Raw genomic sequence first — 26,849 nt, 5'->3', positions numbered from 1 at the left:
CATTAAACCATTTACTCTGGACAACAGAAAGTTCCTTCTATTAGGTAAGTATGTAAAGTATTCTCTCATATAGAACGACCTTGACCATTTCAAAGGGCATTCTTCCTTTCCTCCTCTGTGATCAGTCCATCGTTGGCAGGCGACACTTTCCGGCCAATGCCTTCATCTGAACGCGAGTGTCCTTGCTCCATGGTTCCAGCTGCGATAGCTTGGGCCTCATCTGCGCCGATAGTGACATTTGGAGCATAAGCCATCTTTCCCTCATTTTGACGATGCGCCGGGATGAAAACGTTGAACCAGCGCGGCACTATAAAGCCGGCCAAGATCAAGATTAAAGCGATGTGACCGACAGCAAAGCCCAGAATGTGCAAGGGATCGTATCGGAGTTCGTAGAATGACGGGTAGGAAAAGCCGTAGACAATAGCCAAGATTGGACCCGAGATGTAGCGGAGAAGCACAGGCCAGAACGTCGGAATGTTCCAGTTCTTTCCGCTGCCAATAACGACATTCAGATCTCTGCGAAGTTGATTCCCCTTGACGGCGGTGTTAGTGCAATTCCTGTCGGAGGATTGGAAAGCTCACAGAGTAGAAGGCCAGGTACCAGAACTTGCCCATGAAAGCATTCTTTCCCCAGAACCTCGGCGGGATAGAGTCAGGGGTTTTGCCGATAACACCAGAAGCAACACTTCCGCCAATGAAAATACCAAATCCAACGCCAGCTCCAGCACCGGGATGAACAGCGTGAGCGATAGCCACTCCCAGCACCATGGCTAAGACGTAGCAAGTGTTGTAGATGACAAATGCTGGCTTGCCGACTTGTCCGATGACATCTTTGCAGCGGTAAACACTCGTCGACGAAATACATTCTGCGAAAACAACAAACACGAGCGCCACATCATTCGTCCAGCGGTCGATACCAGTAAGGAGGTAGTAGCCAAACTCGGTGCAGTAAGGAAGGCAGAGAAGAAAAGACAGGATGGTGAGACTCGTGACCACAATGGGTCGGCTAGCCTTGATGCCTGTGTCCATTACGAGCGTGACGATAGCGTCCAACATGGCGAATGCTGAACTGTAGCCGAGAACCATGAGAGTGAAGAACAAGGCGACGGCCCAGAAATTGGCACCAGGCATTTCGGCCACCGCTTGAGGCAGGGTGAGGAAGCCGACGCTGAAGCCTCCGATGGGATTCTCGGGGTCGGGGCGCATACCCAGGTATCCAACAACGCCGAACACGGCAAACGCGGCGATATTCTCAAACAGTACGTTGCTGCAGACAATCAAGATCGAATCCATGACTGCGTTCGAGTACTGGCGATTATACGAGGCGTACGATGTGAAGTAGCCGAAACCCACTCCGGTGCTGAAGAACACCTTGGGGATAGTTAGTTTATCGATCATGATTTTCATCATCAGAGAGGAAAGAGGCTGTGAAACTAAAGAATAAATCCCATACCTGACCACAAGCTGTCTGCCAGACCTGGCCTCGCGCCAGTTGGTCACCTCTCCACGTCGCGAAGTAGAGCTTCACTCCCTCTCCTGCATTTTCAAGCGACACGGACCTACCAATCAAGACAATGGTGACCACGATAGGCAAGCCCATGGTAAAGTAAACGACGCGACCAGTAAGTCCGACTCCACGGAAGATGGAAATATACATGAGAAAAAAAGTGAAAGCTGCCCATCCAGTCGTCTCTCCCAGTAGAGCGGTTCCAGGGTACTCTGTGTAGTTCAAGACGCTGGTGCCATCTGCCGTAAGATTGCCCTCGATCGGATCAACGTTGGCAACGACCTTTCGGTTGAAGAAATAATCGGGCTCATTGGTCCATGGTAATGGACTTGTAAAAGAGTGTCGGAAGTAGCTCATGATCCACGCCAAGTTTACGACAAAGTAGGGCGTGACAACGAATCCAACATAGATCAGTGACAGTCCCAATCCCTTTAGTCTCTGGTTGACATTTGCGTATGCTACAACACTACCGCCGCGGTAGGCTTGTCCGATTGCAATCTCCAGTACGAGAACCGGGATGGCAACAATGAAAACGGCCATCAAGTATGGGATGTACCACTGCAGGCCGTGGTTGTTGTAAACTTGTGACGGGTATCGAAGGAGGTTGCCCATTCCGGCGCAGCCACCCATGGAGGCCAGAAGAAAGGAGGCCCTTGAAGGCCATGCATCACGGCCGTCTTCCGCCTTGTTCGGCGGAGGAGCAAACCAGCCCCCGAATTTTCTGAGCACATCCATTGCCACGTGCACGTGTCGATGTTTGCGGCCCGAGAACGACCCAGATCCGGTCCGGTCCGACGGGGAAGCGGATGTCGTTCGGCAAGAGTAAGATGTCGAGGTTGCAGATTCTGACCATATACGAGGCTCAAACAAAGTATGAGTTGCGAATGGCTTTGGATGAGGAAACCTTGAGGGGTGAGATCGCCTTGGGTGGTCTGAAGTGGAGATGAAGGGGCCAGGTGAAAAGGCCAAGAGAGGAGGAAAGCTCTCTCATTCTGCGAAGGTACGTACCAAGCCTCTCGTCGGTGGTCTTCTTTTTATTGAGTTTGAGGAGCATTAAACGTGACCCGGCTGAACTGCAGAGCTTTTCACTTTTCCCCTCGCCGCAGGAGGCGTTTCTATCAAGCACGCAATCTTGTTCTTCGTCCGCGCCTCGTGGGGTTCACGAAAGACCCTCACACAAGCGTGTGGTAGGTGGATATACCGAAGGTTCTTAGCATTACATAGGACAAGAACTTTAGCGAATCCTCCATCAGCCGTTTGTCGTGGCATCGCGGGTGGGAGCTAGGGGCGGAGACGCGAGAGTATCCCGGTTTGAAGGCTCGGCGGACTTGGCGACAAGGCCCTAAGGGGCGCGAGACGCACCAGTATCCGCCCGGCCAAGACCGAGGACGGACCCAAGGGCGTCGTTCCGTCGAATCACCGGAGCGGGATGACGCGAACGCCCCCGCCATGCGGCGTCCCGGTCTGACATATAGCGTCGCAGGGAATACGTAAGAATACGTAAATTCTGTTGGTTTCTAATTCGGCTGACTGTATCGTTGTGAGACCTTCCCGCAGGGTGATGAGTGTAAGAGCGTACGAGTCGAGAATAAAGATGAGAAAAGACTGGGACTCTGAGAATGAATGACACCGGCTATTCATCAGCAGAGGCTTACGTAACCAACCATCTCTCACTTGCCACCACTGTGTTCAGTCTACGATGCTTGATCACAGCGCCATTCGCAGAGCCAATCTGGCACAATTTTGACGACGTCAGTCATTAGGAAAGGCCACAATCGGTTTATTGAAGCATAATGCTGGATTTGGCATTGTTTAGCACTATCATAAAGACTGCGGAACAAATTGCCATGTAGTTACTCTGGACTTCTGACCAAGAGGGGCCGCGAGTTATTTTAGATTCTAGACATGAAGATGGGGGGAAACTGGCATATAGATTTCTTTACCCCAAGACATCGCAGATGAATCGTCCTGCCTGACCGGTGGAAATCTTGTCGTGGCTTTAGAGTTCGTGCCGCCCATGTCTATCTACCTGGCAAGCATCGTCGGAATCTTATCGTTCGTAAATTTCATGAGAGCCCCAGTAACCATAGTCCCATGCTACAATGCGTGGTCTGATGGCGATGGGAAATTTGGAGCTTGGTGACACCAAGCGTCGCCAACTTATAGTGGACCTTCGAAGCTGAAATGGCTAATCAGAACTTCTCAGACTCGATCTGTGCCAAACCTGTAGGGGTTTCTGCTCATGCCTCCTGCTCTAAGACCTACGACTGGTGATTAAGGGCAAGCAGGAGACTAACCAAAATGAGAGATCGCATATTCGATCACAAAAGCGGAATTTCTACCTTAAGACTAAAAGAATCAGGAAAGCCGTGATAAGGGTACGCGTTGATACACAGCCAACGACGCAGAACATATGTGTCTTGGCTAATAGTCATGGTTCTAGGGTGAGTGTTAAGGCGGCTATGTTCCCATTTCAATCACAGGGTTCCTCCGAAAAAGCAGAACAATACTCGGGTAATACGAACTACAAGGGCTCATAGTCACCTCGAGTGTAAAAAGGTGTCTCCACCAATGGGGTGTAGGGTGTGGAGGTGACTGCCTTGAGTTTCTAGATCTTCAATGGCAAGAAAGTTGGCAATGTGTTCTAAGAGCCGACAGCACAGCATATAGAGAGTGATGAAAAGGTAGCACCAATGGAATCCTTACGTGAGGGTATGAAAGATTTGCTTCAAAAGATGCCAGTAACCCAAAATCCAAACCACATGGAGATTTAATTTTAACCATGTTTGATTGACTATGGGTTCCTATTGATGTTATTTGAGACGACAAAGAGGTTAGCTAGTTGCATGAGGTTGTGGCAGACTATACAGATAACCGGATCCCCACACGCAAGGACGGCATTATTCAACTGGTTTCCTTCCACCACGATGGAAAAGCCGATGTGGACGTACTTGGAGTCAAGTAGGCTCAATCGCTTCGAGATTGCTAGATCAAAGCTGATTCATCTAATCGTAATACAATGCCAACATCCTAGGCCTTGTACCGAAAACTTCGCCCAGTAAGCCTCTTAGCCCCAGCTGTCGCTGAAGGATGCAACCTCTCCTCCCTGTCAAGTCTTCTATTATGCATCTCGATGTAAAGCCAGCTAGCAGAAAGGAGAACGAATGCGATGATTACCAAGATCATGCTGATCGTCATTCCGTTCTTGTAGTACGGGCCGCCGCTTGTCTTGAAGATCCACGCTGAGATGTAACCTGATGTGTTACCAACTCCGACCACAAAGCCACTTCCAATGGCTCGCTGGAACGGTGTCTGCAAATTTTGCATTGCCAAGATCCATATCATGGGAAGGGTGATGTAAGTGCCGAAAGCAATGAAGTACAGCGCCATCATGGTGATATTTGAGCTTTCCCGCTCATCTTGTCTCAAAATAGCGTATCCAATGATGGTGAAAATGAAGCCACCGAGCCCAAAGGCGGCTCGGTGGTTAAGACGGTCAGCGGCGTACGCTGTTGTCAGGCATGCTACGGCAGCCACCACGAAGATGGGTACGACTTGCGCCTGCACATCGGCGGCGCTCAGCTCCGGGTGGAATGATTTGACGAAGGATGGCGAGAAGATGGAGACTGAGTAGGCTGTTGTAGTCGTGAAGCAATAAAGGGCAGCCCAGCAGTAGTTCAGCGGGTTCAAAAAGAACATTTTCCACTCGCCCAGAACACCAATCTCTGTAGAGCGTATTTCAACAGTGTTCTTGATGATCCTTTTCTCTTCCTCAGTCAGAAAGTTGGCTTTCTCTGGAGGCCCAACATTAGCAGGAAGGCAGGCTAGAGAAGCTGCCACAGTGAAGATGCCTTCTATGACGAAGATCCTGGGAGATGTTAGAGTCATCCACGAACGCCTTTCAATGGCTAGCATCATACCATCTCCATCCTTTGAAATTTTCAGTGGTTTGAATATTGGCGATCGCATATGCAAGGAAATTTCCGGCGATGTTTGAGCAAATATTGGCAACAGTGATGAGTCCAAGTCTCCATTGAAGGTGCCTCGGAGGGTAGTAAAGAGAACAAAGAAAAACACAGCCAGGTATTAGGCCAGCATCAAAAACACCAACGAAGAATCGCGTTGCGACCATTTGGTCGAAGTTCTGAACGAAACCTTGGCCGATCGTGATGATACCTGGATTCCATATCAGCATACACACGTCAACGTCCCGCTAGCCTCATAGGCTGATATTTCCATGTCGATGCTACTCTTCCCTGTCTTTCCTATATTCCCCACTAGATAACAAACATGTACTTACCCAATAGAACGTCGAGAAGACACATGTACCACATGTAAGGGAAGTTGAATTTGCGGTCCAGAAATCGCATCAGCAGATTACTTGGGACTTCGAAGAGTATCAGCGGCGCTGCCGGCATCGTGAGGACGATGAACACCTTCATGGCGTCCAGATGGAGGTCCTGTGGAAGTTGACGGATCAGAGCGGCCCCAATGTTCGTCCGGCCCATCAGTGAGAGAAAGTTGAGAAAGAACATGGCGATCATTAGACGCATATCCAGTTTGTAGAGGAGCTTCTTGTCGAAGGTCTTGTCACCAGCAGAGAATCCGTATGATTCGCTTTGGATCGACTCGCTTCTGGAGACGACTGGCCTCTCTACGACGCCCGCGGTCTTGACTTCATCGCCGAACTGTTCATTCGATCTGGAGATCCGTTTCGAGCGATCCTGCTCCAACTCCATGGGGTCTGACATTTTCTTGCCCGGGATTCAGCTGTAGCCCAAGAAAGCAATGAACGTAACAGAATATGATGGAGAAGCAATTCCTCGAGATCTAGATGCACAGCGGGATGTGTTCAAATGCAATAGCTATAGGATTTGGTCGAGTAAATCATCTATTACCTGTCCAGCATTGTCATCCGGCAAGGAAACTCGCGTTTTGGCCGACAGACTTTGCGCATATCTTGCTATTTCCGCCCATGAGTTCTTAGTATACGGGAGACTAATATCTGCAGCGGGAGGATCGTTCCGAGCACAGACTTGTGCCGATGAGCGGGAGCCAGATGTCAGACGTCTCGGAAGTCAGATAATTGTAGGATTCTAGTAGCCGGAAGTCCCTCAGGTTCGTCCGTGCTCGAGTGTGATACCAAACACGAGGGCGAAACTAAATTATCGAATCCTTCGGGTCGAGGAGACCGAGGTGATCCCCACAGGATGAGCTAGAATGTCCTTTGCTCAGTGCACTTTCAGAGCTGACTTGGTTCCCTATCCTTTGGCCGATAAGTGCACGACTCCTCTAAGTCCATCATACGCTCTCGTTGATTGCATATGATGTGCAGGGGCTGACCTCGAAGATGTCTCTCTCTCAAACTTCGACCTCTTCGTGCGATTTCACTCAATTGTCGGTCTTGGCTGTCGGCGCTCAGTCATCATGGCGGCCTTCCAAGGCTGTCCTTGGCCGAGGTGGGCCAGAGTGCATTCAGTTCGAGGACTTCGGACCGTTGTACAAAGTAAATTTCCCTACCAACTGGGCATCTCGTCATGCTGTTTGCGAGTGAGTGTAACCGAGGTCAGTGAGGGGCCTCTTCGGTGTTCCTTATTGTGGTCGGTTTCTAGACGTGAATCTGCCTGTCTTTGAAGAATATGTCACTTGCTAGCAGCAAGTGTATCTCTTAACCATGGTTTCTCTAAGGTACGTTTGAAAACGAGTCTACCGCTGCGTATGACGATCTTCCCCCAGCCAACATTATACTATTACTTTTAAGATAAAACTTACTTTTAAGATAAAACTTTAGTGCATATCTCACTTCGTGGTATACCTTGATGAGTTGTTCAAGCAGTCGCGTATGTTTGCGTTCCACAATCGTCAATAGATTAAGCTGGCAACGGGTTTCAGTTCTAATCGGTTATCTGTGATCCCCTCGAAACCTCATCCCAACAGATACCGGACCTTTGGTATTTCAATCCATGAATGATGCCTATTCGGTCCTAAGTCTTACTGCCTCACAGGCCATGTTCGACAACGAGGTCCTTGATGTATCTGATGAGCAATGGACCGACTTGTCGGGCTATGACCTGGTCTCCCTGTTCATTAGGGTGTACGCCATCTCTCAACATGGCGGTTGTGAACCCAGCAGATGTTGAACAGTCTGCAATTGCGATTGGAGAGATGGTCGAGTTCTGTTCGCTGGCCCAACTTGGAATCCGCTGATTGAGAGTGTCGATTCCACCGCCATTGAAGGACAACGGGATCAAACGATCAACCTGTAGGCTTGTGTTACTACGTTTTCCTGTATCATTTGCAAAGCTTTGCAAACTTAATAGTAATACAAACCAGAATCTTCATTCTGGGGTTGGATGCTCTCATCAACCCCACCATGTTGGTGTACGAAGCGATAATGTCGTTGGTCGTCCGCGCTTGCGCAACATCGTTGGTGCCAAGCATGAACTGGACGATATCGGGCTTGGTACTTGCCAGCCACCCTTGCAGATATTGATTGGCAATGTTGATGGAGAGCCAACCCGAGTGGCCCTCATGGTGGAGATCAAAAGAGCCCGATTGCGCTCGGCAGTTTTGCGGGTTGTTGGTCATGGAGCCAACGAATTGCACCTTATCGGCAAGATTCTCCCTGACAATCATGTCCCAGACCAAAGCCCTCCCGCACGTTATCTCGGTGATGGAGTCACCCAGCGGCACTCGAAAATCATTAGATAGCTGGCATTTAACGTGGCATTTGAGGGTTTCAACTGACTAATTTTGATTTTGGACTGTGCAAAAGCGGCAGTGACCAATCCGAAGGCGATGAAAATTTTGAAAGGCTGCATTTTGTATAACCAAAAGATTACTTGCTACCGAGCATTTGGATTTTCAAAGCATCGGGAAAGAGCATAAGCAGGGAAACAAAGCAGGAGGCAGCTCGAACAATGATCTTATGCGGCATCAGGAACCCTTTAATTGCCACGTTAGTGAGACTATCTTACTTCCAACCCTCGTAATAGATATTTGGCAAAAACGCGTTTGGGGGAGAGATCAAATTCTTCCATCCGCCCGAAAGGGGAATTGCGCTCATTTACGGTAAGTCGTATTGACAGAATATAAGACTAACGGAGTCCTGTCCCCGAGTTTCCCGAGAGTGTGCCGATGGTTAAATCCATTTTTGGGATTGGAAAGAGTCTCGTTGCTACTTCACTCGAGACCTTGTATGGAAGCAATGTGACCTTCTGAATAGCCGGAAGTTTTGGCAAGGTGCTGGTTGGATTATCCTGATGGTGGTTGAACTGAGGGGTAGGCTTTGATCGTCTGAATGGACCAGCTTTACCGAAACTTGGAGGCTCTCAAAGCGTTGGAGCTTTGCGGCGTGAGGACATAGAAAACGCCACAGTCATGCAGCACGATGCACGTGGGACAAAGAATCCACGATAACCGTGGCGCAGATTGTCCTCTGCATTTTTCTCCTGAAATTCAACAGGCCATGACAGGCTGAGGGACGACGCGGCCCTGACAGCTACATTCATGCCTCATGCTTCATGCCCGTCATAGCATGGGTTGACTATTCAAGCGAATCATCAGACTCTGTGCCCATAAGTTGCATCGATCTGAGAGGTATCCGCCGTGAACCGGAGCTGCGTGCGAGTTATTTCGTTTCTCTTTCCCCGCAATCCAATGTCATGGAAGCAGAGAACCATCAGCAAAATCACCTACTGATGGGCTTTTGAACTATGGTAGTGGTGTCGGGCAAGCTCCATAAAGTTGACATTGGTTCAATGTGAATTGAATCACTACTTGGCAATTTCTAATTCACCGCTCCATTCAACCAGAGTGGCTAAATTTCGAAGGCTCCGAGTTAGGCGCGGCCGACTACAGGACGCTTGCAAAACCATGCCGATGACGTCCTCCAGAAGCCACCCGTGCCTGTTCTTCCTCATGTGTGTCTCGTCCAGGTACCGCAGAGCTCGTACCAGGAACACCAGGCACGTGTTGACATGGTCATGCAAGGGGGTTTATTCGACGCCCGCTTGACCGTGAACCCGTCAAAGGTGCGGGCCGCGGTTGAGACCGGGAGCTGCGGATAGTGCGGGACGTCGCACCTCGGCAGACATTATTCAGCACCTACTTACGGACACTTGAACGATATGAAAGCGAACAACCTTGTCCAGTGGCGGAAGGAAAAGGAAAATACCGCAGTTGGTTGAAATTCAGTGGCACACCATGCAAAGATACAATGTTGGTTCAATGTTGTTTGGCTGGTCAATACGACGGTATCCTCGTATTGGATCTGGGTGTTGGTTGCTATTCGTCGGTTCACCGCTGTTCACCGCTCACCTTCTGCCCTCGCACTTGATTGCTTCGAGACCCAGGAATCCGGAAACAAACTCATCAACATGGGCTGTGCTCATTAAACATGCGACATGGCTGCTTGGTACCTGGGACTAAAACAGGTCACATGGCGTCGCGTGCGGCGTGGAATCCCCCTCATGCGAACTGGACATGGATTATGACCAGAAGCGACTCTTACTCATGGCTTGGACTGTCACTGAGGTTTATAACTACACTGCTGTGCAACCAACATGGGCGTCTCTGTTCTGGGCCCCGCTAACCCCGGGCCCGAGTGCGAAGACATTGCTAAAAGTCGACGATCCTAACCAAAGTCAACCTTGCATGGTGAACAAGGTCTTCCATATTCGTATCCTGGCCTGAAACGAGGCGAAGTGGCTAGCTTTTGTGTCTTTAGCAGCTTTCAAGATGTCGTTATTGAGAGGCTTGCGGGCGGTTCTCTGGCAAAGGCACTTTGCCCTTTCGCCCCTTGTCAGTTGGATGTTTGCCGATTGACCGAGATACCGCTTAGGAGCTTGAACACAAAGAGACAGTTCTTCTGTTTACTACTGCCGATGAATCTGTCTGCCTGTGAAATAGCTACCCGATGGAACTGGGGTGGCTGATTCCAGAGTCCATCCCAAACGGCGGCTTCACTGTTCAAGCTCCAAAACAATTTGGGATCGCCGATCGACCAAGCTTCGGAGAGGTGTACTTTGGTTTCCAGTCATTCCCATCACGTTGGTGATAGAAACTCCACATATTCAAGAAACTCCCAAGACTCTACCCTCCATTAGCCCATGCGGCCATGCCCCCAGACTTGGCTCTGGGGAGACCTACACCACTGTTGGTTGCAACTTTGACTATCGCTGTTCGCGACCAACAAAGACACGAACCTGGCCCCCAACTGCCAGACTTAGAGAACTCACACCACGAGCCCGGGGGAAGAAGCAATAAGCGCTTTACTTAGACGATGAGATAGCGCGCTTGCCGCGCCATCCTTGTACAGAGGGGCATCATTGTTCATCAATCACCCATCCGTCCGTCGCGGCCTTGCGACAGGCTGTTAGTTCCAACTAGTGACATGATGAATCCCTGTCTTCTTACGGGGCCAACTGGAGACTCTTTGAGAAGCCATCGTAGTTGTTCAGTACGTCCTTAAGCCGGTGCCATCCTCACAGCCACGGTGATGAAGACAAAAGGGAGGGTAAGCCCAGGTAATGTTCGCGGTCAGTCGTCAATCATTAACCACTTGACGAACTTCTGCCAGTTCTTTATCGTGCCATCTACTCTCCCGTCATCATGTTCGGCCAGTACAATCACTACGTGTTGAGGGAAACCGCCCAGATGCCACTGATGCGCTTCACGATGCCCCGGGTCCCCAAGATGATTGAAGCCATCTGCCCCGGCTGCTTCAAGGGGTTCACCAAGATAGGCAGCATGCACCGCGTAAGTCCAGAAACATGCTTTCCGCCTCAAGGGAGCTTCGAGACAGCAGACTGACAAAGTTGTCATTCAAAAGCATGCTTATGAAGACCGATGCCCCAACCCCGTGCCGCATTTCGTCGCCAAAGTCAAAGCTGAGCACAGAGCGCGTGTTACCGCCGCTGCCGCCCGGTCCAAAGCGCGCAAGGCAGCCCGTGCTTCGCGGGCTGATCCGCGTCCCGTCGCCCCGACCCCGGCCGGGGGTGATCGCCCTGGCCGGGCTAGGGAGGCCAGCAAGGGCCGTGGCCCGGCTTTGATGAAGAACGAACATGGCTCGCACTTTGTTCAGCAGAAAAAACTGGTGGAGATGGTATGTTTGCTGTGAAACCCGACATTGCTGGGCCCGATCCAAGATTGTGAGACTGACAATTGCAACTGTCACAGCACCAACAACACGACACTTGTACGGTGGTCAAAACAGAACCAGATCTGTTGAATTTCGACTTCAACTGTCTCACCACCACCTGGGAAGGGGTCTGCAAAAGTGAGCCACAGTGGCCTTAAGTCTCAAGTTAAGCGGGTGATGGGCCTGGGGGTTGGGGTAATGTTTTGATCTTGTTTTTGTTAAGTTTGTTGTATTTGGTGATACAGATTTTGGGGAGCAAGAGTACCGGATTATCTAGTATTCATTCATTTAGGGCCGCCGCTCAGATTATGAGACGGTATCTACAACACCAATCTTATTGTATGTTGTACCACCAATCCACTCCCACTCAACAATCTCAACCTTGGTAGCATTCCGCTGGACGAGACCATATACTCTGCCAGCTGAGTTGGCAGCAATCTTGAAAGGCCTATCCTCGCCAGACATTGTTGAAATTTCTCCAACATTTGTCCACTCTCCTTCAGTGAAAGTCGTCAAAACGGGTGCTTTATCCGCCTGTGATCCTAGTACGTGCATAACTAGATTGTTGTTTTCATATCCGCTTGAAAAGGCCGCAATCGTGGCGTTCTTTTCGAGTGTCGTTGGTAAAGTGCCGTTGGTCCAGTCGTTGTCATTGACAAGGGTGAGGTGGATGAGTGATCCCGTCTCAGAGGTGTAGAAAAGAGCCATCTTCTTTGTGGTCTCATTGGTATAGATGGGAATCAACGACATCCCGGTGCCCTCTGCAGGCTTTCCAAAGTCCGTCGAGATTCCTACGGCGGCCCAATCCGCCGACCCGCCCGTTCGGCGAAGAACGCGGATGGTATTTCCGGCGTCCTGGTATATCACGAGATTCGACAGATATGAGTCGGGGGTATAAATGCCGTTGGAAAGCAGTTGTGACTTCGCATTCGCAGTAAATGTATTTGAGACGCCGGATTTATCCCAGTTCGAGCCGTAAACAGGGTTGGCGTTGATGATGCCCGCGACCTGATTAGCGTCGTTGAGGTAGTAGATGCGGACATCGCGAATCTGGAAGATGACGTTAGTAACGGTCACGAGGATTTCTCTGGCTGATGAATTGACGGTGGCTGACCTGATTGCTGTGCCAGAACAAGCTGTTGGAGATGGGGGTGCCGTCTTTGATGGTGCTCTCCCTGTTCGCGATGGTTGAGCTCCACACTTTTGTGGAAGAGTTGTAAGACGACATCATGAGGTTCTTCGACCGCAGCTGATAAAACACGAGGTGATTTACGTAGCCATAGGAGTCTGTGAAGTTGAGCGCGCCGAGGCTGGTGCTGGGCAGGATATCCATATCGCTCGGTGTCGTCGAGTTGCTGGAATCACCACTTCCACTTCCGCTCCCACTCCCACTCCCACTGCCGGGTCCGTTACCACTGCCATTCCCGCTGCCGCCTGATCCTCCTGACGTGCTGCTCGATTGTTGCGAAATGTCGGTCCTTGACAACGCACCGCCGACGCCTCCTCCTACCGCGGCGCCAATGACAACAATGAGAGCCACTGCCAGGACAATCCAGAATGTCTTGCGTCGTATGCCGCATATTGTGCCCGCCTTTGGCTTCTGCTGCTTCTCATCGACTTCTGATGTTGCGACTTCCGGCGGGTTACCTTCTTTTGGAGCGTAGAACCCGCCTTGATCATATGAACCGTTTTGATATTCGATCGCCGAGGCGCCCTCTGCCGGGTGAACGGCCTGCAGCATCGAGTAGTCATGGCCGTACGGGTGCACGACCTGCGGAAGGTCACCGTCTTGATTGTGGACTTCGGGCAGGTTATTCTGGTCCGCAACGCGGAACTTGCTAAAGTCTTCCGCGCCCCATCCTCCCGGCGAACGGCCCGGTCGGCTATCGACCTCGAGACCGCCGTAGTACTCCGTCGGAGACGCGTTGTTGTTCGGAGTCGCCATCACGAGGCGCCGATAGCTCGATCGCGTCGCCATCGCCAGCAGGCAAAAGGGTGGGAAGATGAAAGATTTAAAGGCATTGAAACCCAGGCCCAATGACCCGGGGGGCAGAACCCCACGACGCTATGGAGCCGAAACATTGTCAGCCCGCGAGTTGCAACGTTGAGCGCCAGACGTTGTGGATTTTCATCGAGACTTTGGCTCATCTGATTGGGGTTCACTGCGGTTGACTGGCGCCAAGCGGTTGTAAGGGGTCTGAAGGATGCGCATCCCTGCTCGTGATGGAGCACTTCAAGGCAACTCTTCTCTGCGTTGGGCCAAGCGCTGACGGAGGCCCCATTTCCGATGGATCGGGATCCCGCGAATGGCTTCCGCGTTGGGTGCTCGCTAGCGTCAGCTGTGGGATTACCATAATTTGCATGGTGTTCGTGGGGTCGCAACGGCGGGCTAAAGGGGGCTGGACTCTGGTTCTGATTCCTTCTTCCCGGACAGAAATCCATGCCATTGCGTGGTTCTGGTCCTTCGAGGATCCTTCACAGGTGACAGGACTCGAATGGACCAAGCTGATGGAAGATGCCTGCTGTCAGCTGCGGTTGGCAAGGCGCGATACATCGAAGGATCAAACCTACACGCAACCTGGCACCTCACAAGGTTGATGATGTTGTTGAGCTGAAACTTGGTGCCTGAAAGGCCAAGAAGGGAAGCGTCAGCTCCTAACAGAGTGTCTGCCTTGACGCAAGAATGTGCATCCGCAAGTCTTTTATACGTGAGATGAATCCAGACGATTAAAGTTTCTATCCCAATCCGCATCTTCTCGCCTATACGAATAGCGTTATGTGAGATCACATATCATAGTGCACTCAGTGGACCTTATCGTCCAACTCGCAAACGTTTGAAAGTTATTTCCAAATCCCCATCGTTCTCGGAACGCATCAAGTCAGTTTTTGTGGTACCCAGACTTATAGATATTCAAAACATCAACACCGTCAGGATTGGTCCAAGCAAGATGTGAGGTTACAGAGACTTATTTAGCTTCCTGGTCTTTCAAGGTCAGACGTCACAACGTTGCCGCCTTTAACTGATACGGACAGGATCAATGCCAATTCCACATTGTCCTGTAAATATCAGAAGAGTGCTTTCCATCAACTACAAAATATAACAAAACCGCTCTTGATGTGAAATGTATCGCTGCTTCAAACAAATCAGGTCTGGCTTCGGTCGGGTATTCCACATCTTTTCTCATCGGTCAGTAGAAAAGCCATGGTGGGCTGATCTCATCTTCTTCTCTATGACCTCTAATCGCCGCAGTGATACACGCCACAACATCACCGAAGTGAAACTTCTTGCCCACAATGCCAGGACCGTAATGGGCATACTTGGCTGAGTTTGTCATGACATTTCTTGCCTTGAGAGGTACCACTGGTTCTTCTATCATGCACCAACAAGTATCCGTTATCAGCCGGCCACCGAAGCTCTCGATGACTTCCAAGTAGCCGAGATCCAGAGCGTCTTTGTAAGCGTTTCGGCTGGTGGTGATCATCAACTCGACACTTGATGACTTCTTTCTGTTCCGACACACTTGAGCAAGCTGAGAGAATTCTTCAAGGGAAAAATGCGGATTTCCCAGAGAGACGATGTCTATAGAGGGCTCTGTGGCTGTATTGAGCTGCCTCCAAGCGAGTTGAAGGTCAGATACGGTCACTTGGACGGTTTTTAAACTAACGAGCGCCTTCTCAAAAATTGCGGCCTCTGGCGTGATACCGTTCATGTGAAACATGGGAGCAGCTGATGTTGTCGCAAAACCTGCCCCAAAGGCCTTCAGATCTGACACGGATGGTTTTGTTGACTCCATACCAACTATGAAAGGGATTTTGGCGGCAACAACATTACCTATGCTGTATCCAACGAGGGGAAACATAGACTGATCGAAAGTCCGAAACTGAGGGACCTTGACTATGACAGTCGGATTCCTACCCTCTGGGGCATGGCATCCAGCATATGGAGCCCTTCCAGTCAAAGCGATGAAAACGTCCATGTAGTCAGGGTACTTCTGCGTATGCGCTCCCAGCACACTGTTCGCGAATACTACTGCGTTGGACTCGGACCATCCGATTTGCTCTCCGGCTTTCGGTTTACTTTCGAGTAAGTATGGAGCGCACGTGAAGCTCATCTTGGCTCCCAGCTTGAGATACGTATCCCCTATTTTGTTCGCTATCTCGGAAATCTCGGGACTGGCGCCCAGTTCCTTCCACCTCTGTCGATCGACATTGAGAGAGTTGCAAGTCGATGGCACCACAAACTGTCCACCGAGGGAGAGCAAACGCTCAGGAACAAGGAGGCTGCTTTCGCCGACATAAGCGCAAGCGTCCACATGGACTTGGGAAACATCTATCAGACGTTGAGCCCCCTGTACTGTGGCGTACTTGACGACAATCTCCATCGCTATACGAGAAGCTTCGCCCTCCTCCCCAGACAACATGGATTTGTCCGTCGAATTCAACTCAACCGCCTTTGTGCTCTGTGGCACCAAATCAATCTTCTGACCACCTGGTGAAACTGACAAGCTCGTCTCGTTTATCTGCACCGCCAATGCTTGGCGGAACATGTCGAACAGCGAGGGGTCTGAAAGGAAGATGATCGGAATGCGCTTGTCGAACATTTTGTCGGCCACCAAGACGCCCAAGGTAAGGATCATCTCCAGATCCCTGAATATGAGGGCTGCAGGGGCGTTGCCGGAGAGTATCAACTCTGCGAGTGCGCTGCTACCGGAGCAGGATCCGCGGCCGGCAGGGATGACGAGAACAGAGCCTTTGAGAGATGTTCCATGGAGTGGGTGGTGGGCATCCGCTACGATGCCCGTCTTGGAGTCGACGCCCATCATGAAGCTGAGTGGGATATCTGAAAAGATGACCCGGCCCTGGGCTTGGCCCGGGATGACGGTAAGGGCCCGGCTTTGTGCTGCCGACATTGAAATTGTGACGGGATATCTTCGATTCTTGAGAAATACCAGGAAGATTTCCAATCCTCAGAACAAACATTTGGTAGTTGACAAGTTTCACCTACTGCAGCATGGTAAGGTAACTTACGACAAGGTAAATTCGGGGCCTGTTTTCGCTTTTTTTTACTTTCATCCTTAGCTGATTGCCGAAAAGCGGTTCGGATAGGTTTCCGCCGCCAGCGTTCCGAGGCGACCCCTCACCGGCTCTCCGGGAATCATGCCGGCAGGGAACGGCAGGGGTATTCTTGGAAGTTTAACACTATCTATATCACCAAAGATTCCAGCGTCCGTCTCCAAATCGCCTTTCTAGTCTATACTAGCATAAGGCAAGGAAAGAATCGTGATTACTCGCTTCGTCGCAGCATTGCCTTGCACAGACTTTTCAGTGCCCGGCGGATTTCAGACACTGGGGCCTCCTTCTTGCGCATTCTCAAAGTTTCCCCGTCTGCCGACCAATCCCAATGTAAATGCTGACGCAGGCTGAGGGAATGGTTCATATCGCCTGCTTCTTTGTGGCCGCGGAGGATTGATACTCTGGCAACAGGCCAAACGCATGGTCAGGATGATATCCCGTATCATCCACCAGGCTTGCACATTTACCAGATGCCTGTCTATGATATGTTCTGTTAGGTCGAATTTCACTGGCCAGGTAAACGTTGTGCCATTTCTCAACAGGTGAATGCACGTTGCGATTGACCATTTGTTGCCCGAGCTGCTGTCGCTCTAGAACTTCCGGTAGGAAAAGGCTCTCTACGATGTCTCCACGGGCGAGTTAAATAGCACTTTTCTTACTGGATTCATTCGTTCCATTTCATATCTTGGTTGTCATCAAGTGAACCCGGTTTGAAATGCGGAGAATCTCCCGATCCCTGGGCTTGTGCTGTCAAATGCTTGTTTGACAGTTTGGCTTATTGTTTTGAGCAGTAGGGCTCCGGTAGTTTCTCGTCTTGAGATAGCCATGCCGCTGTCGTCACCATGAGATGAATTCTACTGGACGAGGAACAACATTCTGAGAGTAACTTATGAGCCCTTTTTGAACACTGGATATAAGCTGATTCGGAAGACCGCAGGCTCGATTTCTTGGCGTGGTATAGGAAGGTGAGGTCAAAGCAGGTCGCCCGTGTCTCGATACTACGTCTTCCAAGGGACCACGAAATGGGTTAGATTTGGTCACCACTTAGCCAGATACTTTGCCCCTGTGCCTGTTAGGACTTCAATCGTTAGACAGAGAGAGGGGTGATGACTACGTGAAGAGGATGCCCCGTCGTCAATTCCGTAGACAAGACATGGAAATGGGCGGATCTCTGTGATCATGACAAGTTTGAATGTCAAGTTTGAATGTCTGAAAATGATTCAAGAATATTTACGGCTTTTATGCTTGTGTGGTCTGACGGTAAAGCCAAAAAGATTTCGAAAGCCGAAGAGAGGGCTTCTGGTCCCATTCAATGACTTTGTTTACAGACTGATTAGGTCAACATAACTGATCAAGAGCAATTCTGTTGTAGCTGGCAGAGTCGAGAAAGATTCCGAGGCACAATCACACATACAAGCATCATGCTCCGACAGCTCGACAGGTCCAAAAGATATTTTGTCAGAAATACGTTCAGTAAGGGAAAATGTTAGGCAAGTTGCAGTAATTGACCGGCAAAATCAGAGCAGTCGCCAAATAACCTATGGGTTTTATGCTCTGAGACTAAGGCAGGCAAGTTAAAATAGAGATGAAGTAGGATCCGTGGGAAGAGGAAGACTGGACTGAAAGCCTGGGCATAGTCGTAAACTGCCAGGCTCGGGACTCGGAGGACTCAAACAACCTAGACTTGATTTCTTCATCGACCATACTATCTTCCCGTTGCACCAAACATTCACCAATTCGCAGGTAAACTAAGAGATAATCTAGCTCTACTACAGGCTTGACCTGCTTTGGCAACGTGACTCTGGACATTCTTTCAACTTGCCACGTTGTTCGCGATATAAGCCCACTCCACATCCTCCCAACCCGGCTTCCGACGGATTCTCGCCAGCATGTTTTCCTGCACGCTCGTCAAAGGCTTTCCAACAGCCTCAGCCAAGTTGTTATTGATCGGCGGCACTTCAATCCTGCCACCAGCCGGTGTCTCAATCTCGAATCCTAGCACCAACGCAGCCATTGCCCCCAAGATCTCCGCGTCCGCGAAGTAGCGGCCAGGACAAAGGTGCTTACCGCCACCGAAAGGGTTAAAGGCGCGGTTTTGCGCCCGCTCTCTTTCTCTATCGGCAGTCATAAACCGCCGCGGGTTGAAGTCGTGCGCGTTTTCGCCCCATTCGTTGGGGCCAAAGTTGGTAATGATGGCAGGGATTTGGATGTTTGCACCTTTCTTGAGGAGATATGTCTCTGTGTCGCCACCTTCTCCAGATGGTGTGTAGCTAATTAATGTGTCCTCAACAACCCGTCGTGTGCCCGTCGAACGATTTGTCAAGCGCATGACCTCTTTGTAGGTGGACACCAGCAAGGGACATTCTGTTCGAAACTTGGCAACGGTGAAAGTGCACTTTCGAGACGGCCGGCCCCCGTTAGGAACGTTGTCCTGCTGCTGTATCACGGCAATGGCTTGGAGCTCCCTTTGCAAGTCCGCAACGAGATCGGCATCGCGGAATACATAGCACATCATCCAGAAGAGTGTCGGGATGGCATTCGTGACGCTCACAAAGAGCATTCCAAACTCGTGATCAGCGATGTCGTCAATGGGCAGGCCCCATTTCCGGTTGACCGCCACGCGCCGCTTGACGACACTGCTTGCATCGTGGATGTGATCGAAATCTTCGCGGAAGTATTTCCGAAGAGCGTTTTGAACTTTGGCGCGGCCTTTGTACGCCTTCGATACTGTTATGGAGGGCAGCGGCTGCATGAGTAGCTGGGCCTGTCCACCGTCGTACTCCCTTCAAGTTGACTTCGTCAGTGATTGAGTCTCTGACAACTTGAGAGGTGCTTCTTACCACAGGTATTGACTCAACGTCGAGTCCTTCGTCAGAGAGTTGTTATCACCGAACAAGGAGCCCACCGTGGCCATGGTGAAGGAGTCCCGAAACCACAAGTACAACTTTTTGGTTTCATAATCAGGTCCAATGGAGTTGATGGTCTTGGAGATCTTGTTCAAGACGTAGGTGTTCATCTCTTGCAGATCAGGCCCGGGAGCCAGCGGTGCAAATGATGGATGCTGGTCTTCGATCCATGAGATGGAACCATCTGTCGGTGGATTGTGGAACAAATCCATGAAGTTTGGTCCTAGGCCGACCATCTTCTGTGCGAACTCTGCCATAATTGGGTAAAGATTCAAAGCCTTGTTCTTCATTGCAACCTGGATCAACTGTGGTGCCGTGATTATGTACATCTTCTCGGAGCCTCCCATTGAAACGGAGAAGATTGGAAGGTGTGCATTCTCAAGACTGTTACATGTCCATTAATTTGGCTTCTCAGTTTTCATTCCATATACATGGCTTGTATTGCTTGGTGGCTCATCCACAGGACGGGGTTCTAACGTACCCGAGTTGACGATAGTATTCTTGCCTTGACCCCAGTAGCCCAATGATGTGACCGACAAGTGGTATCTTGGGTTTGACCACTTGTGGTTCTCTTGGGTCTGGAGACTTGGCTCGAACTTGGCTTCCGCCGACCATGAAGAGGGCTACCAGGAGCAGAACCCACCACTGGCCAAGGCCATCGCTGGCGAGCAGATTTTCGGACAAGCCAAATAAAGCCATGATGATGCTTGGGTTGGGATGATGGCGCAGGGCATCAAAGAGCAATGCGCGAACAAACGCGGGGTGATGCTATGCGGGCTGGAATAAACGCGCTGGTGGTGCCACTGTCACCAGCGGAGTGGAGCAAACATGAACTCAAAGTGTGTAATGACGACAACGCCGATGGCCAGAATAAGCGAATGTAACATTGAACGCTCCATAGGCACCCTGCCCACGAGGGCCGAATCTGGCATAGTTCAGGCGGCAATGCGAGTGCGAGCGGGTATCATATTTCGGAACCATTTTCGGAGGGATTCAGTCAGGCAGTCTTAGCCTCACGGTATGCGCCGCAGGATTGCACCGCGTACATGCAAAGCGATATCCGACTTGTCTGCCATTGGATTTTGTATTTCTGAACTGTTGCACTATTCCGTATACATGTAGATCGCGGACACGGTAGCCAAATTTGAACACAGTGCGCCGCTTCTCGGTAGCTTGCTGCTTGTCTCAATATTGATGTAGGATGACATGAACTTGCGCAGAGATGACGTTCAGATCACTCTGCATATCCTCAACAAACGTGGATCATCACTTGTTGCCGAATACCGCGCATGTCAGCACTAAGATTTCAATCCCGATTTGCCGCAAAGCATTGCCATCAGTGAACATCGCGAGGACTAATGTACCGTCAATAGTACCAAGTTCTCGAGACTTGATTGGAAGTGATAGCTTTCCCATCTCCTTTTGCAGACTTTCAAAACTCACGATGGTTCAATCAGAGACAATACCTTTTTCAGAAGCCTTTCCCTGGGCCACTATGCGCCGACAGGCCAAGGCAAGCCTCGCACCCCCTACGGCCAGCTTCGAAGAAAAGACTGTCCTTCTGGTTGGCGCCACTGGCGTGATTCTCTCGGACGCGGCACGCATCATTGCCAGTCTCAAGGTCTCAACCCTCATTTTCGCAGTTCGTAATGTTGCGAAGGGCGAGGCTTTGGCTGAGGAGTTGAGAAAACAAAGCGTTGATGGCGAAAGCCAGCAGCCAGTTATCAAGGTGATGGAAGTAGACCTCTTGTCTTTTGATAGTGTCAAGACTTTTGCGGGTAGGATGAATCAGTTCCAGACGCGCATTGATGTCGTGGTCATGGGCTCTGCTATCATGAATGATGAGACGAGAGTGACTGCCGATGGGTGGGAAGAGAGTGAGTCTCCCCAGAGTAATTACTGCTCCGTGAACTGCACTGGTTTCTCTGCCATTTCAGTTGCCTCAACAATAATAACACTTCTCCAGCCCTGCAGTTGATTCACCTCTCATCAGCACTCTTGATTCTCCTTTTACTTCCCAAGATGTTAGCCGATGGAGAGGAACAACCAGTGGTGCTCAGCAGCCTTACAAGCTCAGCAATCCGCTCAGCAGCATCGATGGTCGCGCTTCCAGATGATGCAAAGGACTCATACCTAGAACAGGTCAGCGATGTCAAAGATGCTGCCACGCAGAAGAGTTATCAGTACGGTCTCGCAAAGATCATACACGCGTGCTGGATCAGGGAGCTCTGCGCTCGTCATCTGCCCGGTAGCAATCCGAGGATTCACTTTCACCAGTTGGATCCGGGTGCCTGCTTCACGCCACTCAGCTCACATATTTTCGTGGGGCGGCTGCTTCTTTGGTTTATTGGCCGGCCTGTGGAGATGTGTGCCCGAACTGTGGTGAATTCGTGTTTGCCAATCGTGGGGTCGCATGGGAAGATGCTGATCGATTACGATATCGCTCCGTGAGTTTACCTCTTCGCCTTCATCTTTCAAAAATATTTAATGCGCCAGAGTGTTTTGTTCTCGTTATGGGAATTTTACTCCACGTTTACTAACGATTTGATTCCCTCGTAGATATCCTGAGTTCATGGATAGGTAAGTCGATAATTTCTAAAATGATTCTACTTTTTCCCGTTCTGAATGTTCTCGTTCAGTATGATTTGGAGGGGATGTATGCTAACACTTTTCTTCATTGATAGGGCCCTCGGATTAGAACTCCAGCGGCGGGCATGGAATGAGACAAGCCAGATATTAGAGAACTTAGTCACCCCTGAGGCGAAAGTGTTCCTCCAGGTCTAAGATTGTGTTCGAGTGTCCCTAGTATTAAATGAATGGAATGCAGATGTTGGAATTCAAGAAGGGATCAGTTTCGAGACGGAAGGATTCTCTACTTTCTAAATCCAAAACACTGATCAGAAACGTTCGACAAAAGATCTTATTGTGTTAAATAGTGCATGGCACTTATGACTAAGGTAGGTATTTTAGGCAACGTTTGGCTTGACACTGGACAGAGCCGAGGCGATGTCAGAAGAACACAGCTGTATGGCACATTACGGATAACTCGCAAGTCTTCTCTAAAGCGTTCTAATTACTTCAGCCTTGCATAATGTGGGACTTAGTCGTACGTCGATTTCTGTTCAAGGAGAGATCTAGGTACTCGTAGGTCGTAGATACGGCCACGCGGCGCGAGGAAATTAATGAAACCAAGGGATGCTTTTACTTGGTAGTATCAGTGCTAGCAAAGTAAGACGAACACATGCTGCAAGTAATTTTTTTGAAAGTATTTGAATCGACTTCGTCCAACAGCTAGGAGTGGGGACTCGGTTGTCTTCCCACATCTATCTCTGCAATATTACTTTGTTTGGACTTGGCAGCACCACGGAGAGGTGCTTGTTCCTGGCTAAGAGAATTCTCGATCTTGGCCCAATATTTTTTTCTGAGCATCCCCTGAATCCAGTAGTCTCCGTTGGCATCGCGGCCCAAAATGGTGAAGATGCTCATCAAGAACGCAGGTGTACCCGCCGTTATCAAGTGCATGTGAACGCCGGTCGGCTTTGCCACAACACGAGGAGCAGCAGGGACATCAGCACGAAGAGAAGCAGACGAGCGCAACTCATGTTCATCTTCCCAGAGTCCATCACAGCCCATCGCGCTCTTCCTTTCGGCGCCATTGCTAGCGCCGCCAGCATCTTCGGATGGCGTCTCAGAAAGAGGAACGCGCTCGTTTTCAAAGAGGCCGTCACAGCCAATCTCATCGACTACCGCGGCGGAGAAGTCCACGTTGAAGAATTCGGCTTTGGTCCAGTTGGTGCATACAACCATATGCATGCCCGCATTGCCGAACAAGGCAGGCAGTCCAGCTTTACCGTTGCCCTTCTTCTTCTTGTTTTCGACGTCTTCGTTAGACTCGTTTCCATGAGCACGCCGCTGTAATGCCAATAGAGCCTCAACCTGCGGCCGCGTGCTGAGTTGCACGATAGCTTCTCTCAGGGCCTTTGCCACACGGCCGAGACCTAGCGGTCCTTTGCTGACAAGGTCCCGCGCTCGCAGTAGAGTAGGGACAGGCAGAATGGCGTTACCAACCAACGCGCCTCTGCCTTGCAAACATCCCGCTTGTGCTAGGACGCCGCGAAGACCCATCATATTCAGGATGGCTATGGTTTTCCGGCTCCTGGTGGGGTTTCGGATGCGTGAGGCAATGATGTTGCGTGTCCACCATGAGCATAAAATGTCGCCGTCGCTCAGGAACGTGGTCTTTGGAGCTACTCGAGACTCGTTGTCTTTGTCTGATACCTGAACGCTTGGTGCATTGATATTGCCGGCCTCGAGAGCTTTCAGTGCATCCTTGCGCAGCGTCTTGACATACGCTGCAGGGACACAAACTGTTCGGAACTCTTCTGCCGCGCTTTTATTTAGGAGCTTGTCCAATGCTTGTCGAAGACCGAGTGTCACAAGTTGCACAACCCCAAGCTGGGCTTTGACGTGCTTGTACTCCTCCGGCGCAGAGCTTGGTACGGTAGCTTTCTCCTCGTCGTCTCTTGGTTTCGTTTGGAGCAACTCAGTGGAGACGCCCAATGATCCAAGGGGATCGGTGTCGATCAAGGGAATAACCTCATTCTGACGTCCCTGTAGGGTGAGAGACCACGCATCCAAGAGATCCTTGAGTCCCATACAGTCCCACATGATGTGCGAGAAGCCTAGCGACACCAACGTCGCATCGTTGAATGTCGTTACTTGCAGACCTATCATCGGTTGGTCATGGTAGAGGTAGTCCTCGAAACACGTAGGATCACTTGGATGTCGCATCAAAGGGGAGAAATCAACGCCGCTGCCTGGCTCCACTATCCACGGACCAGAATCATGGGTTGAATGGGTAGGGGCTGATGGAGATGGTGAGAAAGAAGCCGGTCGTGCTCCATCCTTGGATCTGCTCTGAAGACGAGATGCCAGTGGGTGCTGCCTGATGCTGATGTTGTTGTGACGATTGTGGTGATAGGTAATTGCAGGCCGCTGCTCAGTGAAAGTTGCAGGCACATGCCAATACAACTTATTTGAAGGCTTTATATCCAATGTCAGCCGTGAACGTCAATGGGAATAGACTCATTTCCTAGCTATTTGCATGCGTAGAATATGGGGGACTTACACCCAACCGCACCCTCGCACCCAGCCTACGCCAGCCATCGCGGCGGTCAAGCAGTACCTCCAGAGCTCTTCGCAACTTGGCAGCATCTAGTTGGCGGTCGAAACGCAGCATTACGTTGAGGACGGCATCACGAGAGTGATGGTCCCAGTAGTCGACCGGGATGACCTTATCGGTCAGCACGGCAGGCGGAGCAAATCTTGTCACCTTGCGTCGGAGAATAGACATCTTTTTCCACGCTGATAACCAACAAAATCTTCAATGATCAAACTGAAAAAGCTTCACGTTGTGAATTGGACTGCTCACACAACTGCATTGCTGTCTTCTTCATCACCTGGGACAGCCGTGGCCGAGGCCGGGAGAGCACAGTTGCAATTCAAAATAAAGGACTGTAGACTGGACAGGGGTTTCGGGATCTGCCTGATGATAGTTCCAATCGGAGCACACCTGCGGATGCAGAGATCTAGATAAAGGGACGAAGGATCTAGCTGCATCATGACCGGCTCGCGCTCATCCTTCATGCAAGGTGAGGTAGTATTGATGAACCCCCACAGATGCATTCGGACGACCAGTTTGCCGTGTAAGCGGACAGTGCGAATACATCAAAATGCAGGCCAGGGTGAAGGATCCGATGCTGACAGCTCAGCGAATAAAGCTGATGGAGATCCCGTTCGAGATATCGTACCCCCACACCGGTAGGTTAATCGACAAACACGACCCGAGCCGAGGCGGAGGGATACGGAGGAGGCATCAGGCTAGATCACTGATAAGCCTCCGAGATCACAGACCAAGACCATTGCGCTAAGAGAATGATGTGCTCCTACTGGCTGCCTTATGTCTAGATTCCGGCATTATGTCTCCGATCCATCAGGCTTACGATTGTGAAGCCAGGCCCAAACAAGAATGTGCGAGCGATATTCCAAGACACCTGTCCACTAATCGACCAAGTATTCCGCTTTGCCTGCACTGGGGGCTGAAGAAACGCAACCCATGCGAGAGCAGCAGCAGTACCGATGTAGTAGTCATACCGGAGGAAGTTGAATGCGCCTTCTGCCATCCCATTGATCTGCATCTTACTGTCCCACCTCTGCGGCAGAAAGAAGATGACGGGTTGCCATTGAGGATGTGGCGAGGTCTCGGTAGGCTCTAGCTTGCCACTGGCAGCGAGAATGATGGGGACGAGACCCAAGACATGCATCGAGGCTGAAACTGTCGCAGTAGCTTGGTACAATCTTCGTAAGGCCGACGTGTGACTGCTGGGCTCTTCATCCTTGACTTTGCACTCCTCTCGTCGTTGTGCCCATCTGTGATCTATCAAAGTCATAGCAATCACCTGCACCAAGGCCATCCACGCCGGGAAGTTCTGCCAGACAGCAACAGAAACCTGTCTTGACTGGCCGGTGTGATAAGTGCCTGGCAAACACATGATAGCCGACGGGATCACAAGCCCAATCAGAAGGGAGGCTGGGACAGCTTGGATGGCAGCCATGGTCGGAATCTTCGCTTGGCTTCCTGGGGCGCGAAAAAGCAGAGATACGTAGCAGTATAGGGGCATGACGATAAAGTACCCGGCATACTGTATGGCCAGACCCCAGAGTACGAAAGGGATCAGATCTCTCGTGCGTCGCGTCCGTAAGCTCTCGACCAGCATGACGGCGAAGACGGCTAAGAGAAGCCCCACCCAGTGCCACCCCAAGAGCGACAAACCGGGGGACGAGCCATCAACTGTGGGGATGATGCTGAATTGGAGGTTGGCAAGGTACGAGTCCAAGGGCGGGACTCCTGTGTAGAATGTCAGGAGCGGTGTTTTGTTGTCTGGGAGTAGTGGCGTTGCCGGTGCCCGGCTATCTGTGAAGAGCTGGGCGTGGCCAGAGTTGATCATGAGATTCGAGACCGCGTAGAGTCCAGCTAGAGTGATGAAGGGGAAAACAATGTGTATCAGGGATGATGGCATGATGGCTGTGTCAATTGCTAACCAAGCACGTGTTGAGATGAGGGAATCGAATGGAACGAGAAGCCTGGAACGTTGATGTTGAGATAAAGGCTCTGAGATAGCCAAGCATTGGACACGCAAATCAACATTTATGTAGTAAGAAA

The 26,849-nt window shown here is 50.6% G+C and overlaps 9 protein-coding genes across 9 annotated transcripts; 2 read left to right on the top strand and 7 right to left on the bottom strand.

Annotated features, from left to right (window-relative positions):
- Positions 1–89: 89 nt before the first annotated feature.
- On the bottom strand, positions 90–2,242 carry CORC01_00559 (Sodium:neurotransmitter symporter family protein; the record flags this gene model as incomplete). Its single annotated transcript, XM_022612216.1, has 3 exons — positions 90–533; positions 583–1,371; positions 1,454–2,242. 3 exons carry the CDS (start codon positions 2,240–2,242, stop codon positions 90–92), a joined length of 2,022 nt encoding a protein of 673 aa, XP_022481355.1.
- Positions 2,243–4,537: 2,295 nt separating this feature from the next.
- On the bottom strand, positions 4,538–6,258 carry CORC01_00558 (major facilitator superfamily transporter; the record flags this gene model as incomplete). Its single annotated transcript, XM_022612215.1, has 3 exons — positions 4,538–5,375; positions 5,428–5,683; positions 5,808–6,258. The coding sequence occupies 3 exons, from the start codon at positions 6,256–6,258 to the stop codon at positions 4,538–4,540; spliced, it is 1,545 nt and encodes a 514-aa protein (XP_022481354.1).
- Positions 6,259–7,506: 1,248 nt separating this feature from the next.
- Positions 7,507–8,328, bottom strand: CORC01_00557 (cellulose-binding protein; the record flags this gene model as incomplete). The annotated part of the gene is made up of 3 exons (XM_022612214.1): positions 7,507–7,767; positions 7,838–8,199; positions 8,256–8,328. 3 exons carry the CDS (start codon positions 8,326–8,328, stop codon positions 7,507–7,509), a joined length of 696 nt encoding a protein of 231 aa, XP_022481353.1.
- Positions 8,329–11,119: 2,791 nt separating this feature from the next.
- Positions 11,120–11,806, top strand: CORC01_00556 (uncharacterized protein; the record flags this gene model as incomplete). Its single annotated transcript, XM_022612213.1, has 3 exons — positions 11,120–11,266; positions 11,340–11,612; positions 11,687–11,806. 3 exons carry the CDS (start codon positions 11,120–11,122, stop codon positions 11,804–11,806), a joined length of 540 nt encoding a protein of 179 aa, XP_022481352.1.
- Positions 11,807–11,954: 148 nt separating this feature from the next.
- Positions 11,955–13,593, bottom strand: CORC01_00555 (uncharacterized protein; the record flags this gene model as incomplete). Its single annotated transcript, XM_022612212.1, has 2 exons — positions 11,955–12,698; positions 12,763–13,593. 2 exons carry the CDS (start codon positions 13,591–13,593, stop codon positions 11,955–11,957), a joined length of 1,575 nt encoding a protein of 524 aa, XP_022481351.1.
- A 1,243-nt stretch (positions 13,594–14,836) lies between these two features.
- Positions 14,837–16,832, bottom strand: CORC01_00554 (uncharacterized protein; the record flags this gene model as incomplete). The annotated part of the gene is made up of 2 exons (XM_022612211.1): positions 14,837–16,585; positions 16,716–16,832. Coding segments are annotated over 2 exons (1,866 nt in total), but the record flags the coding sequence as incomplete, so codon positions are not given.
- A 1,702-nt stretch (positions 16,833–18,534) lies between these two features.
- CORC01_00553 (uncharacterized protein) lies at positions 18,535–20,326 on the bottom strand (the record flags this gene model as incomplete). Its single annotated transcript, XM_022612210.1, has 3 exons — positions 18,535–19,504; positions 19,562–20,011; positions 20,109–20,326. 3 exons carry the CDS (start codon positions 20,324–20,326, stop codon positions 18,535–18,537), a joined length of 1,638 nt encoding a protein of 545 aa, XP_022481349.1.
- A 745-nt stretch (positions 20,327–21,071) lies between these two features.
- On the top strand, positions 21,072–22,411 carry CORC01_00552 (uncharacterized protein; the record flags this gene model as incomplete). The annotated part of the gene is made up of 4 exons (XM_022612209.1): positions 21,072–21,504; positions 21,594–22,074; positions 22,187–22,207; positions 22,312–22,411. 4 exons carry the CDS (start codon positions 21,072–21,074, stop codon positions 22,409–22,411), a joined length of 1,035 nt encoding a protein of 344 aa, XP_022481348.1.
- Positions 22,412–22,918: 507 nt separating this feature from the next.
- CORC01_00551 (uncharacterized protein) lies at positions 22,919–26,706 on the bottom strand (the record flags this gene model as incomplete). The annotated part of the gene is made up of 3 exons (XM_022612208.1): positions 22,919–24,670; positions 24,756–25,008; positions 25,781–26,706. The coding sequence occupies 3 exons, from the start codon at positions 26,704–26,706 to the stop codon at positions 22,919–22,921; spliced, it is 2,931 nt and encodes a 976-aa protein (XP_022481347.1).
- Between the last annotated feature and the right edge of the window lie 143 nt (positions 26,707–26,849).

The sequence above is a fragment of the Colletotrichum orchidophilum genome, assembly GCF_001831195.1.
Source record: "Colletotrichum orchidophilum strain IMI 309357 chromosome Unknown Scaffold_3.1, whole genome shotgun sequence".
Classification (NCBI taxonomy): Eukaryota; Fungi; Ascomycota; class Sordariomycetes; order Glomerellales; family Glomerellaceae; genus Colletotrichum; species Colletotrichum orchidophilum.
The sequence above is the reverse complement of the archived record's forward strand: the minus strand, read 5'-3'. Positions and strand labels throughout refer to the sequence as shown.